Genomic DNA, 13,579 nt, shown 5'->3' with positions numbered 1-13,579 from the left:
TCACCCTCCGGGATATAAGCCTGCACCGGCCTCCCGAGGCCTCACTCAGAGTTGCTGCAGCCTGGCTCTGTGGAAGTCTTTGTGGATTAAAGACTGTTGTACAGTTTTTATCTTTGAGTGTGTCTGATTCTGGCTAACAGTGCACCACATACCTCTGTTAAGTTTAATGTCTCTTCTCTATTTTTGTTGTTTTTGCTGTTTTTTTTTGTTTAGTTTGGTAGGTCAGATGGGGATTTTAATAATAATTTTTTTTCTTTTTTTGAATATCCCAAATTGAGGAGAAAGGGATAATATTGTTCATTATGTTATTCCAGTGGTTCTCAGCCTTTTTCTTTCCACTCACAGTCCACTTTAAGTATTCCCTATGCCATCGGTGCTCTGTGATTAGTAAGGGATTGCTTAAGGTGGTATGTGGGTGGAAAAAAAAAATTTGAAAACCACTCTTTTAATTGTACCTAATTGACTCGTCATGTGCACTGTTTCATTTCTCCAAAGGAAATGGGCCAATGATTATTTTTCTCAAGCAAAACATTTCAGTAACAATTGGGTCTCAATCTTCCCTTCCCACTCACTTGCGGGCTTAAGCAATCCCTTACTGATCACAGAGCACCTATAGCTTTGGGATAACTTAAAGTGGTATGTGAGTGGAAAGAAAAATGTTGAGACCCATTGTGTTATATACTGTATAATGTATTGCATTATTTTGATGTTTCTGTTTTTACTATTGGACTTTGTATTCTATTCTCCTCCTGTATTGTTTACTATAATATGTTTAAGAAAGGAAACAGACATTTCAAGTTTTGGTCGTGCATGTTTGAATGACCAAAGACAAGACTGCCGACATTCTTCAGACTGGTAAAATCACACAAATTCTATCTAAAAAAGCATATCTGTCTCTCCTTCCTTTGCCCTCAGTTTCCATTCACAGAGTCAAAAATAAATTTCACCTTTCCTCTTAGCATATCCAATTTGTTGGACCGGACTCCCTCCCTATCATTCTTTAATCTTTATTCTGACATCTTCCAGTTCTTTGCTTATACCTTGAAGAAAGGCTGAGGCCCAAAACATCAGTGCTATATTGTATCTTCACCTCCTATTGGTGCTGGAAGACTGGCTGAGTTCCTCCAGCATTTCTGTCTGCTTTTACTACAATCACAAGGACTGCAGACTTTTGTGTTTCACTCTTTTCATTATACCTCTCCCTTGTTCATTTTCCTTATCTATCGCTCTCTCTCTCGTTTCTATTCCCTTTTCTGACCAGCAACTTTTTTTTAAAAGTATTGAACTTGAAAGCTTTTACTTTGCACTGAGGAATCTCATCTCAAAACCATTCAGGAAATAACTTTTGTTTTTAAATCGCAGTCTATCTCCTGCAAAAGCGATACACAAAAAGAATAGCGTCCCCATTATGTGTCTGCCCATAATTTAACAGCATGGATCAGCCCAAACAGTTTTTGATGTGCCCAGATAACCTTGCACAATTTTTATTTCTCAAGAAAAAAATTTTCTCAAGAAAAAATTTCTTCAGGAAACCATATTATAAAGCAGTTAAGATTTGTAACCACTTCAAAGGAAAATAATTTTCTCACTTTGACAACTTCATGCCTTAGTCTATTTCTTCATCCAAGGCATTTCCATTTGCAACTCGTTCTGTTCTTTTGCATTTTAATTCATAAATTATTCAGCCTTATCCTTCCAAGGACTATTTGCTGTTTTTTTTTGTTTAACTGCCTCCCCTCTCGTAAACTCATAGCAGATTGTCATTCTTTAGTGACTCATGAACAGTGTTGCAAGAAATTTGATTTAACAAATCAGAAATGAACCCCAAATGATCTAATTCTTTATGAATCAGTCACACTCAGACATTTTGTAGTCGCTGTGGAACAGCTGTGACGAGGACCAATTATTGTTTCAATGGTCACTCAACCATATAATTGAGACTGTGAAGACACCAATAATTGAATATGAGAGGTGCTTTGATAACTTTGGCTAATGTATGGAGCAAATATATTTTAATTAAATAAGGGAAAACAGACACATCATCATGTTACGTTCTGTGATGTGTTCGTGATATCACAACTATCTTCATTTGATTTAAAAATCCTTATAACTACTTTTTCTTTCCTATTTCTTTTAAACTTCGGCCAAGGACACATTTCACTGTTTCTTGCTGTTGATTTAATTAATTCTGGATAATTTGCGTCATCTCTTTCTGAATTCTTTTTTTCTCTCTCTGTCTGATTTCCCATATTTGGCCATTTCTGAAGAATCCTTAATTTACATATTGTCAAGATGTAAATGTGATCAGATTGTGTTCGTATGAGAGAATTTTCAATCTCAATTTTCACAATTAGATCTTTAACATCCTGAAGACGTTGTGAACTAAAGGATTCTGTAAGGAGACTGAAGCTAATGTTTAAAAAGTGAGCTCAAATGCAGGACCAAAGAAGGAAGAACTGAAGTAACAGAAAACATTTGAAAGAAGAGGACACCCCCCTCCCCCACCCCACAAAGAAAATAAGAGAAACGAGCTGGGAAAGCCAGAGACTGATAGAAAGCATAACTCAAGTAATGTGAATGAGATTGAAAATTCATCTGGGACTGGGATTGTGGGGGGTGAAATCGATTGGGAATAAAGGGTTAAGATTAAAGGAACAATTTTGAGAGTACCAAGAAGGGAACAAAAATAAATAAATAAATAAAGTCGGGCACAGATCAGAAACAAGGAAAGTAGATTTGAAACATTTACTGTCTGCTCAAGCTAATAAAATGCACTGATTTGGATACAATTTCACCACTAAGAATTTGAACTTTTGTCCCTTGTTCAGTTTGTACAGTAAAATCCCTGTTATCCGGAATTCAAGCAACCAGCAGCCCCGAGCAACGAGCAACAAAAAAAATCATGGAAAATAAATAGGTAAAAAAAATACGGAAGTTTCAAATTAGCGTCCCTCGCAGTTAGTTCACCAATCACGCATCACACAATCTCAATCAACCAGCAAATACACTTATCTGGCATCTATAATCCCCATACGTGCTGAATACTGGGGGTTTTACTATCAATGGTATCTGCTACTCAAACCTCATTTGGTACTGGTATTTAAATTATTTTTTTTAATCATTTTTTGCAATTCATTTTTTCATAATTTGGATCTTTGCTGCTTCATTGAAGTTTTAAATATGTGGTGCAATATTTCACAATATAGTTTAATTAACACAGTAAGTATGTTACAATCTAATCATCTGCAGTTCGACTTTATAAGAAGGATATGGATGATTACTTAGAGTAATCACGGAAGATTAAGGACAATAGAACAGTGTCATTGGGACACCAATTATTCAAATATAAACTAGAAGAGTAACAATGTTAAATGCAGAGAAGTAAACAATAATTGTGAAGTATGCTTTCTTGGTTAGGATGTTCTTGTCCTAATAGGGAAGAAGGCATTGTTAGATCTTGTTCCAGTGAATAGAGTGTGTGTTTGGGGAGGGGGGGAGGGGTGCGGGGGGGGGGGGTGTGTTATTGAAATAACAGTGTGTGGCGGCACACCATTAGGCAGGCGAACCGGCCTTGCTTTTAACACACGTTTCCCCTTTGACCTCGGCATTGGGCTCAGAAGGCCACACTTGGGAATCCACGATACGCCCTGGTGACGTCAGCGCCCCAGCGCGGTTCTCAGCCAGGTCCAGGCTGGGAGTATAAGGCCAGGCAGCCTGCAATAAATCAGTTCTGCTCACTGAGCTCAACCCGTCTAGTTGTGTGTTATTTCAGTTAGCAGTGTAGCTGCCGCTACAGTTGGTGACCCTGACAGATTCAAACACCTTTGAACCCAACATAAGTGACTCTTCGATCAGTGCTCCCTGACTTCTGGGTTCAGGAGTCAGAGACCTGGTTTAGCCATGCAGAGGCTCAGTTTCACCTCCGCCAGATTTCATCAGACATGACCAGGTTCTACCATGTGGTCACCGCCTGGACCAGGCCACGCTAAACGTGTGCTGCTCCTCGTTCAACACTCACCCGCGGAAGACAAATACGGGACCATCAAGCGGGTGCTCACTGGTTCCCTCTGACTATCCAGGCACCAGTGTGCCGCTCGGATGCTGCACCTCGACACCTTGGGGGACAGGTCCCCGATTGAGCTAATGGACGAGATGATAACCAGAGGCAAGGCATCTGCTCTGGGCCTCTGCTTCTACCACCAGCGCTGGGGAGCCAAGGCTCAGAAGTGTCGTCAGCCCTGCTCGCTCCAGGGAAATGAGCAGGCCGGTCGCTGTTAATGTCTGTGGTGGCTGGCCAAGGACACAGCCTTCTCTACCTGCAGGACTCAGTCAGCGGCCGATGTTTCCTCATCGACACTGGGGCCCAGATCAGTGTCATTCTGACCACGGCCATTAAGTCCAGGAACCAGCCTCGAGGACCATCCCTCCATGCAGCTAATGCAAAGGAGATCTGGATGTATGGAGACAAGACCATGCACTTCCAGATTGGCCGGCAAAAGTTCTCTTGGAGGTTCACCATCTCGTCCCTTCTGACTGCCATCCTGGGTGTTGAATTCCTCCTCGCCCATGGGCTCCTGGTTGACATTCTAGGTTAATGCCTTGTAGATGCCCGTAGCTTCCAGGCTGTTCTCCTCAATGCCTCCTGCACAGAGCAGCAGCCGATGTCCATGATCAGCACCCCCAAGGACGAGTTCCAGCATATCCTGGATGAGTTTCCAGTCCTCCTCAAGCCACAGTTCTCCGCTACCTCACTGTGCCATGGCATGTTCCATCACATCCCCACCCAAGGCCCACCGGTCCATGTCAAGGCACGCCGGCTCCCGCCGAATAAGCTCCAGGTGGCGAAGGAAGAGTTTTTGCATCTGCTGGAGCTGGGGATTATTCGGCGCTGCGACAGCCCTTGGGCCTCACTGGTCCACCTGGTCCCGAAGGTCTCCGGTGGCTGGCGCACCTGCGGAGTCTACTGGCGGCTCAACGAGGCAACAGTTCCTGACCGTTACCCGATCCCTCACATCCAGGACTTTACGGCCAACCTGCATGGCGTGATGGTATTATCCAAGGTTGACCTGGTGTGTGGGTATCACCAAATACCGGTGCACCCCGAGGAAATACCCAAGACGGCCATCATCACCCCCTTCGGCTTGTTCGAATTCTTTCGCATGCCATTCAGGCTCAAGAATGCCGCCCAGACCTTCCAATGCCTTATGGACTCAGTAGGCAGGGACTTGGATTTCATCTTCACTTACTTGGATGACAACCTTGTTGCCAACAGGGATCAGGCACAACACAAGGCCCACCTGTGCACCCTCTTCTCCCGACTGGCCGACTTCGGCCTCACGATCAACCCAGCCAAGTGCCAGTTCAGGAAAGAGTCCATGCAGTTCCTGGGCCATACCATCACAGCTGAAGGAGTCATGCCCACCGCTATGAAGGTCACCACAATCAAGGAGTTCCCACACCAGGACAACCTCAAGGGGCTGCAGGAGTTTGCGGGTATGGTCAACTTCCATAGCTGTTTCATCGCATGCGCTGCATGCATCATGCAGCCGCTCTTCACCCTAATCGCGGCCAAACACAAAATGCTTGCCTGGACTCCAGAGGCCTACAGAGCATTTGAGGCCATGAAGGATGCCCTCGCAAAGGCTGAAGGCTACCATGCTCGCCCACCCACACACCGACCTGCATATGGTGCTCTCCATCGATACCTCTGCCACAGTCATCGGCGGCGTCCTGGAGCAGCAAGTAATGGACAGTGGAAGGCACTGGTGTTCTTCAGCTAGCTTCTTCGTCCACCAAAGCGCAAGTATAGCGCCTTCGACCATGAGTTACTGGGCATGTACCTAGTGGTGCGGCATTTCTGCTATTTCTTGGAGAGAAGGACTTTTAGCATCTTTACTGACCACAAAACCCTCACTCAGGCGCTCACCATGGCAAAGGATCCCTGGTTGGCCCACCAGCAGCATCACCTCTCCTTCGTGTCGGAGTTTATCACCGACATTCGGCACCAGGTGGGGAAGGACAACGTGGTCGCCGATGCACTCTCATGACCGGCCATCTGCGCACTGACACCCAGCCTCGACTTCAATCAGCTTGCCCAGGACCAGAAGTCCGACAAGGAGACGCGAGTCTTCAGGACTGCCATCATGGGCCTGTGGTTCCAGGACTTCCCGGCTTCTAGCGGTGAGGGTACTGTCCTGTGTGATGTCTCCATGGGCACCCCGCGACCAGTGGTTCCCCAGCAGTGGTGCAGGCAAGTCTTCCACTATATCCATGACCTTTCGCACCCTTTCATCAGGTCCACGGTCCGTATGGTGGCAGAGCGTTTCGTCTGGCACGGACTGAGGAAGCAGATCTTTGGCTGGGCCAGAACCTGCACCCATTGCCAGCTTTCCAAGTGCATAGGCACACCATAACACCTGTACAGGAGTTCGAGCATGTCTGGGAACGGTTCAGCCACATTCACGTGGACATCGTCAGGCCCCTACCCATTTCCCGGGGTAACCGTTACCTTTTCACGGTGGTGGACTGCACCACTCATTGGCCCGCAGCGATCCCGATGCCAGACGCCTCCATGGACTCCTGCTCCCGAGCGCTGTTGCACAGTTGGATCGCCCGGTTCGGCATTCTGAATCACCTCACCAGCAATCAGGGTGCTCAGTTCACCTCTGCACTCTGGGCACAGCTCGCCAACAGGCTGGGGATCAAGCTACACTGCACCATGGCCTATCACCCACAGGCCAATGAGCTGGTTGAATGACAACACCGCCACCCTAAGTTGGTACTTATGGCCCACCTCACAAGTCTCGACTGGGTGGACGAACTGCCTTGGGTGCTCCTGGGCATCCGCTCGATGCCCAAAGAAGATCTACAGGTGTCATCAGCTGAGCTGGTCTACGGCGCCCGGTGAGTTCATCAACGCACTTCACAACCCCCAGCGGTCACCACATGAGCTACTGCCCCACCTCTGGGCCCAGTGGGCTCCTTCGCATCTCCAACGCCACCCAGACACGGCACACGGGCCTCTTACGTCCCTAGCGAGGTGCACTCCGGGGAGTATGTTTTTATTCGGCGAGGCCCATCCACGGCACCGCTGCAGAGGCCGTACAAAGGGCCCTACATAGTTGTACAGCATTCAGGGTCCACGTTCACGCTGGACATTCGCGGTAGGAGGGAACTGTTTATGGTGGACAGGCTGAAGCCAGCACACCTCGACCCCACCAAACCAGTAGTTGTGGCCCAGCTAAAGAAGCGAGGCCACCTGACTAAAAAGGAAATTGGCACCGGTTCTGAGGGGTGCTGTGCACACCATTAGGCAGGCAAACTGGCCCCGCTTGTAACACACGCGGCGGGGCAGCCAGCCAGAATGGTGCCATCAGGGTTTCCCTTTCGACCTCGGCACTGGGCTCAGAAGCGCACGCTTGGGGACCCACGTGTGCCCTGGTGACGTCAGCGCCCCCAGCGCGGTTCTCAGCCAGGTCCGGGCTGGGATTATAAGGCCAACCAGGCAGCCTGCAATAAATCAGTTCTGCTCACTGAGCTCAACCCGTTTGGTTGTGTGTTCTTTCAGTAGCAGTGTAGCTGTCGCTACAAGTGATCATTTCATAATATTTAGATTTGTTTCAGAAAGGAACAAGAAGTGTTTTCTATTATAAACCCTTGATTGGATGAGGACCAGTTTTGATAGGTTAATGCTCAACTGACCAGGTTAATTGAAATCAAAGACTGGTAGGCAAAACCTTCAGATAAATCACAAATGATTCATGTAAAGTATAGGTTAACATTCGCTGATAAGTTAAGCAACTAAACCCAGAGTTCCACATTTTAAAGTAGAGAGTAGAGATAAACTCTACTATTCCAGGTTAACTTCAGTGGTGGAGAGAAGCTTTTAGAAATTTTAACTAAGGGTAAAATTAATATTCATTAGAACCATATATGTGAATTATTGGAAGTTGGCACAGATTTGAGAAATGCAAGTCATAATGATTTAAACTGATTACTTATTATGATGACATAGGTGAGGGGACTAATGAGAGCAATACTGTTATGTGCTGTATCTAGATTTCCAAATGGAGTTGTACATGATGTCACATAAGAGATTTGTCAATGATGTTAAAACTCAAGGAAAAGGAGCAATGGATGAATGAAAAATAAATCAGATCAGTAAAAGAAAACAATAACCTGTATTTTGGTGGAAGTTACCTACAATTATATGTTGAATTGGAAGCATTTAGATTGGCTTTGATCTGACAATTTGTCAGGAGCTTCCTGGATTTTTCAGCATTTACGATTCCTAGGGCTTTGAGTTTGGATGCCCACAATTTGACCCAACTCTCAATATGATGACCGGCCAAACCTCTATATATCTCACATCACTTCAATGCTTTCCCACTCAAACCACCCCCTCCATATAAAAACCAACATTCATTTGTTTTTTTCAAAGAAACATTTGTACCATATTAAATGAAATGTGTGCATTTAAATTCACTTTACACTTTAATTATTTTGTTCCTCTACAATTTGCAGTTTTCCCCATTAATAAGATATTCAGGTATAGTTTTGTTCATGTTAATAAATACATTTTTAACTTGCATGTTGTTATTACCGATAGTCTTTTTGTTCATTTGTTTTTATTGATTAAAAACTTGGGTAAGACACTGATTTCATTCAATAAGTATGAATTTATAAAAAAAATGAGTATTTGTTAATATCCAATGATAAAAGGACAACGAAATTCAACTCAGGACTTATGAGCTTTTCCACCGAATGTGCAAAATCATTTGTGATCAGCTCAGGAGTCCAAAGATTTAAATGTTTGTAACAAAGTAAGGTTGCACTTGTGGTCACAGATAAACTGCGTCTTGGTTCCTGATGCTTTGATTAATTAAACTGAATATGAGCTGTGGTTAGAACATTTCATTTTGTTATTTCTGGCTTTGTGAATAACAAAAGCACTTGTGCAGACTTTTGTAAGTATTGCTACTTTGTAATCTTGAGATTTGCAAAGATAATGAGGCCATTCAGTCCAGCATATTTTCAACAGTTCTTTGTAAACATTATTCATTCAAACTAACGCACTAGAATGTGCAGTTTTCTTGTTTATTTCTATGGATGCTTTGTGACCTGCTGGATTTCTCCAGCACTTTTGTGTACTACACTAGTCCCCAGCACTTGCACATTTTCTTGCTTACTGTGTTCCTCCCCTTTTCCTTCTCCCCCCCCCCGCCAATTTTATGCAGACTTCTATCTTATTTTCATCACTCCTGAAGAAGGGCTCAGCCACGACATGATAACTGCCTTTTATGTTTTAAGAATGCTGCGTCACCTGCAGAGTTTCTCTGGCTCTTTTGTCAGCTGCACTGGACCCTTGCATCTGCAGGATTTCTTGTCTATTCCAACAAATTTCCTTTCTTCCTCCTGCATTTGTAAATTATTTCTATTTAATTTATTAATCTGATTCCCTTTTTGAAACTCCTGCCAGATGGGTTTCTGCAACGAATTGATATGGCTGTGTGGTAAACATTGCAGTCTTCAGTCTGCCAAATATTTCAGATGCTAATTATTTCAAATCTGTGTGATCTCGTTCCACTTACAGTTTCTCCATATTTACTCCCTGAAAAACAATTTGTGAGGTCTCTCCACACAGTTGAAATTATCATTCAAGAATTCCACAATTCAATGATGGCGCCACAAAGCCTTTTAGCTAATATTCATATCTGGTCTTTATACATTCGTGTTTGGGCTTTTGGGATTATTTTTGTGCAACAAGGCTCAATAAATATTAGAAATATTGTGAAATCATTAAAAGGCTAGCTAATATAACTTTCAGATGAATTAAGTTTAACTTCACTAGCATTTTAATATTTTAGAAATATCCAAAACAGTAAAAGCATTGAATGTGCATTTCTTGTCAATCCAGCTGGTGGATTGGAGCAGGATATCTTATGGAATACACAAGCTTCCCCTTGTCCTTCTGTACAGTAAGCGAATAATAATGTAAAGTCATTGTATTTTGTGGTGAAGCTGACAAAGTATTTGGGAGCTCACTGAAAAAATAGTTTGCCTCCTTCGAACCACAGAACACTGCAGCACAGAAACAAATTTCTTCAGCCCTTCTAGCTTGTGCTGAACCATTTATTTTTGCCTAGTCCCACTGACCTGCACCCAGTCCATAGCCCTCCATACCTCTCCCATCCATGAACCTGCCCAAATTATTCTTAAATCTTAAAACTGAGCCTGCATTCACCACCTCAGCTGGCAGCTCATTCCACACCTCCATCACTCTGTGCATTTTAATCAGTGAAATTTAAAAACTGGGAAAGAAAGAAAAATAAGGAAAGGACCAAATCAGTAACATAAATTAAGGCCAATAATAATCGGATTATGAAAGAGACAAAAGACCATTGCAACAAAAGAAAGAAATATGACATTTTACATTTTGCCGATCAGATAGGAAATATTCAGTCAATGTTTCAGGCTGAAACCTTTCAGAACTGGGAGGGGAACGGGCAGAAACCAGAATATGAGGGCGTGGGAGAAGGAGGAGGGGCATGAGTTGGGAGAAAGAACAATTCATATTTGCCAGAATGAAGGAGAGCAATTCAACTCAGATGCTTCCTGAGCCCAAAAGATTGTTTGAAGTCGCATAATAATTAGCAAATTGTTTAAAAAAGTGCTGAGGCTTTTAAATTCCCCTGCTTTAATTTCAAGGTAAGTAGACATAAATGTTCAAATTGTGAAATCTTTGTTTAATTACAGGGATATATGGATTTCAAAATTATTGTCAGACAATACAGAGAAATTTTTTTTTTAAAAAGTGCAAAAGTAAGAGTTCCTTATTTAAGGACTCATTTAAGTTTGTTGCTGGTGAGTCTGATGGTGGGGGAGGGGTGGCAGCTGTTCCTGAACCTGGTGGTATGAGTATTGTGGCACCCATCCCTCTTCTGATGATAGCAGCGAGAACAAAATGTGCACTGCATGGATGGTTGATGATGGCCGCTGCTCTCCGATGGGATTGTTCCCTGTAGATGCTCTCGATGGTGGGGAAGGGTTTTGCCTTGTGATGTCCTGGACTGTGTCCACTACCTTTTGGAGGGCTTTATGGTCAGGTGTCCCCATACCACACCACGATGTAGTCGGTCAGCACACTTTCCACCACACATCTGTAGAAATTGGCCAGGGTTTCGGATGACACATCCAACCTCTGCAAACTCCTGAGGAAGTTGAGATGCTGATGTGCTTTCTTCACAAAGCCATTAGCGTGTTGAGTCCAGGAAGGTTCCTCCAAGATAATGACCCTCCCAAGAAGTTAAATATAGCGTGAGATTTTTTTTGTGATTATAGTTAGTGTGAGAGATTTTGTGTTTTATTAAGAGTTTATATTTAGTATGAAAGATTGTTTATGGGAAGCAAATGGCAACGTCTTTATATTGATGAAGAAGAGATGAGCAACTCATGAGATGCTTCAGCAATCTAAACTTACTCTGTGATGTCTGTGTTATTAAATATTAGAGGCTGTTGCCACATTTTATATCTCAGCAAAGTCAGAGGCTGAGATATAAAATGTGGCAACAGCCTCTAATATTTATTTCATTCTCTGATTTTCATTGAATTTTCAGCTCCACATTTTCTCCAATATAAATAATTGTTTGGAAAATGTTAACTTGGAGAGGAATGACCATGAAGGAATGCGAAAGGTTAATGCAGTTGGAGGTTTTGTCCCAATTAATGCTTAAAATAATGAAGCATTTATTATGTCCCTCCCTTTTGTTTTACTGACACATCCTGTTGAACCAAACCTACTCTGACGCCCTTATTGCTGTAAACCACATTCGATTGGCTAGATTAAGATGATTTTAAAAAGGTAGGTTTAATATGATCTTATTATCATTCTCAAGATCAGTCTGTCTTGATTTCTCTGAACAAATTAAACCTTTACAGTCTTCAAACAACTACCACGACATCTTTAGTAAAGGAAACTGATACTACTCTTCTTTCAACGACATTTCAGATTCAAAGTGAGAAAAAAAAATTGCAATAAGTTGAGCAAAAATGTCTAATGAAGAAGCATATTTTAATCACGCCTATGGCTATTTACCATCTGATACCACTGGGTATTCGCTTTCTGAAACTATTGTTCCTAGTTATGAATTCGTCGATGACTTATATGAAAATAGCTGTTCTTATGAGGAATCACCTTTGCTGAACATTTTCATCTCAGTTTTCTACTATCTGATCTTTGTCATTGGATCATTTGGAAATATATTTGTCATTTTGATCATGGTCTTCAAAGAGAAGAGAAGGAGAAGACTGGTGGATACCTTCGTGATCAACTTAGCAATTGCAGACCTAATTTTTGTCTTCAGTTTGCCTTTGTGGGCAATCTCGGCTGGCAACAATTACCAGTGGACTTTTGGCAATGAACTCTGCAAAATAAGCAGTTACATCATTGCTGTCAACAGGTACTCCAGCATCTTTTTCCTCACCTGCATGAGCATCGACCGGTATTTGGCCATCGTTAAACTGCTGGACTTTGTGCATATCAGGACACAGGATTATGCCATGAAAATCAGTGTCGTGGTCTGGGTCACATCCATGCTTCTCGCCATTCCTTCTGCCTACTTCAAAAAACTCGTTCATTGCAACGAAACCTACTGCAAGGATGACCTGACTTCCCGTTTTAACCAAGGTTTCAGCTTGATTGCCATCTGCTTGACATTTGCCCTGCCCGTGGTTGTCATACTGTTCTGCTATTGTTCCATTCTCAACAGACTGAGGGGTCATTATGATCACAGCAAAAACTCGCTCCAGAGAAGAGAAAACACCTTAAAAATCATCTTTGCCATTGTGTTTGGGTTTATTTTGTCTTGGATGCCCTTTAACATTTTCAAGGCAATCACTCTGTGCTTGCAATTCAGCGATGTTGGCTGGCCGATTGCCAGCTATGGCTTGGCCACGGCTTCTTGTTTGGCTTTCATTAATAGCTGCATGAATCCAATCATTTATGCCTTTTTAGATCGGAATTTCCGGCTGAGAGCTCGTCGGTTGTTTTCTTGTATTTTTGGCAGCATCAGGAAGAGAGGGAACAGCTTTGGGTCTGTATCAATGGTCACAGACAGCAGCACAATTGCAGTAACCACAAAATTCAAATCTTTTGCAGCAAATGGTACCATGTAAAGTCTCTTGTTAGAAAGGACCCAGACATTCCAATGCTCCTGCTTAAATCTCTGCACTTCACAAGTAGACCTTCAAGTGCTCTGACTCAAACAGGGACATTTGCAGAACTCTCAGGCAAATGTGCCTGATCCTTAGTGGGTCTGAGTGATACTAATAATGAGCGTTAAATCTCACGGACTGTGTGCTGACCGATATATGCGAGCAATTCTGCTATGTCTTTTAAAATTTAGATTGTCATTATTTTAAATTATAGCCATTTTGATTTTTTGAAATTCTTACCATGTATCTGGGCTGCTTTTCATGCTTTAAGCTGAATTAAATAAATGGTTTTTTTTTTAATCAGAAACCTGTTTTTCTTTTAATCTCTCTCTGAGGCACATTTGACACTTTATTACATAAGCCTGTG

General features: G+C 42.9%; 2 protein-coding genes across 2 annotated transcripts in view; both read left to right on the top strand.

The window, feature by feature from the left end:
* inavab (innate immunity activator b) overlaps positions 1-13,579 on the top strand; it is a 243,332-nt gene that overhangs the window by 106,466 nt on the left and 123,287 nt on the right. The window lies entirely within an intron of this gene.
* Positions 11,900-13,493, top strand: gpr25 (G protein-coupled receptor 25). The gene has a single exon (XM_069941747.1). The coding sequence runs from the start codon at positions 12,049-12,051 to the stop codon at positions 13,171-13,173; it is 1,125 nt and encodes a 374-aa protein (XP_069797848.1). The 5' UTR covers positions 11,900-12,048; the 3' UTR covers positions 13,174-13,493.

Source organism: Narcine bancroftii, chromosome 5 (assembly GCF_036971445.1).
Source record: "Narcine bancroftii isolate sNarBan1 chromosome 5, sNarBan1.hap1, whole genome shotgun sequence".
Taxonomy (NCBI): domain Eukaryota; kingdom Metazoa; phylum Chordata; class Chondrichthyes; order Torpediniformes; family Narcinidae; genus Narcine; species Narcine bancroftii.
This window is presented reverse-complemented; position numbering and strand designations above follow the sequence as displayed.

What these genes read in the sequence shown, in the direction of transcription:
- gpr25 (XM_069941747.1), top strand. Translation starts at nt 12,049, where the DNA reads ATGTCTAATGAAGAAGCATATTTTAATCACGCCTATGGCTATTTACCA.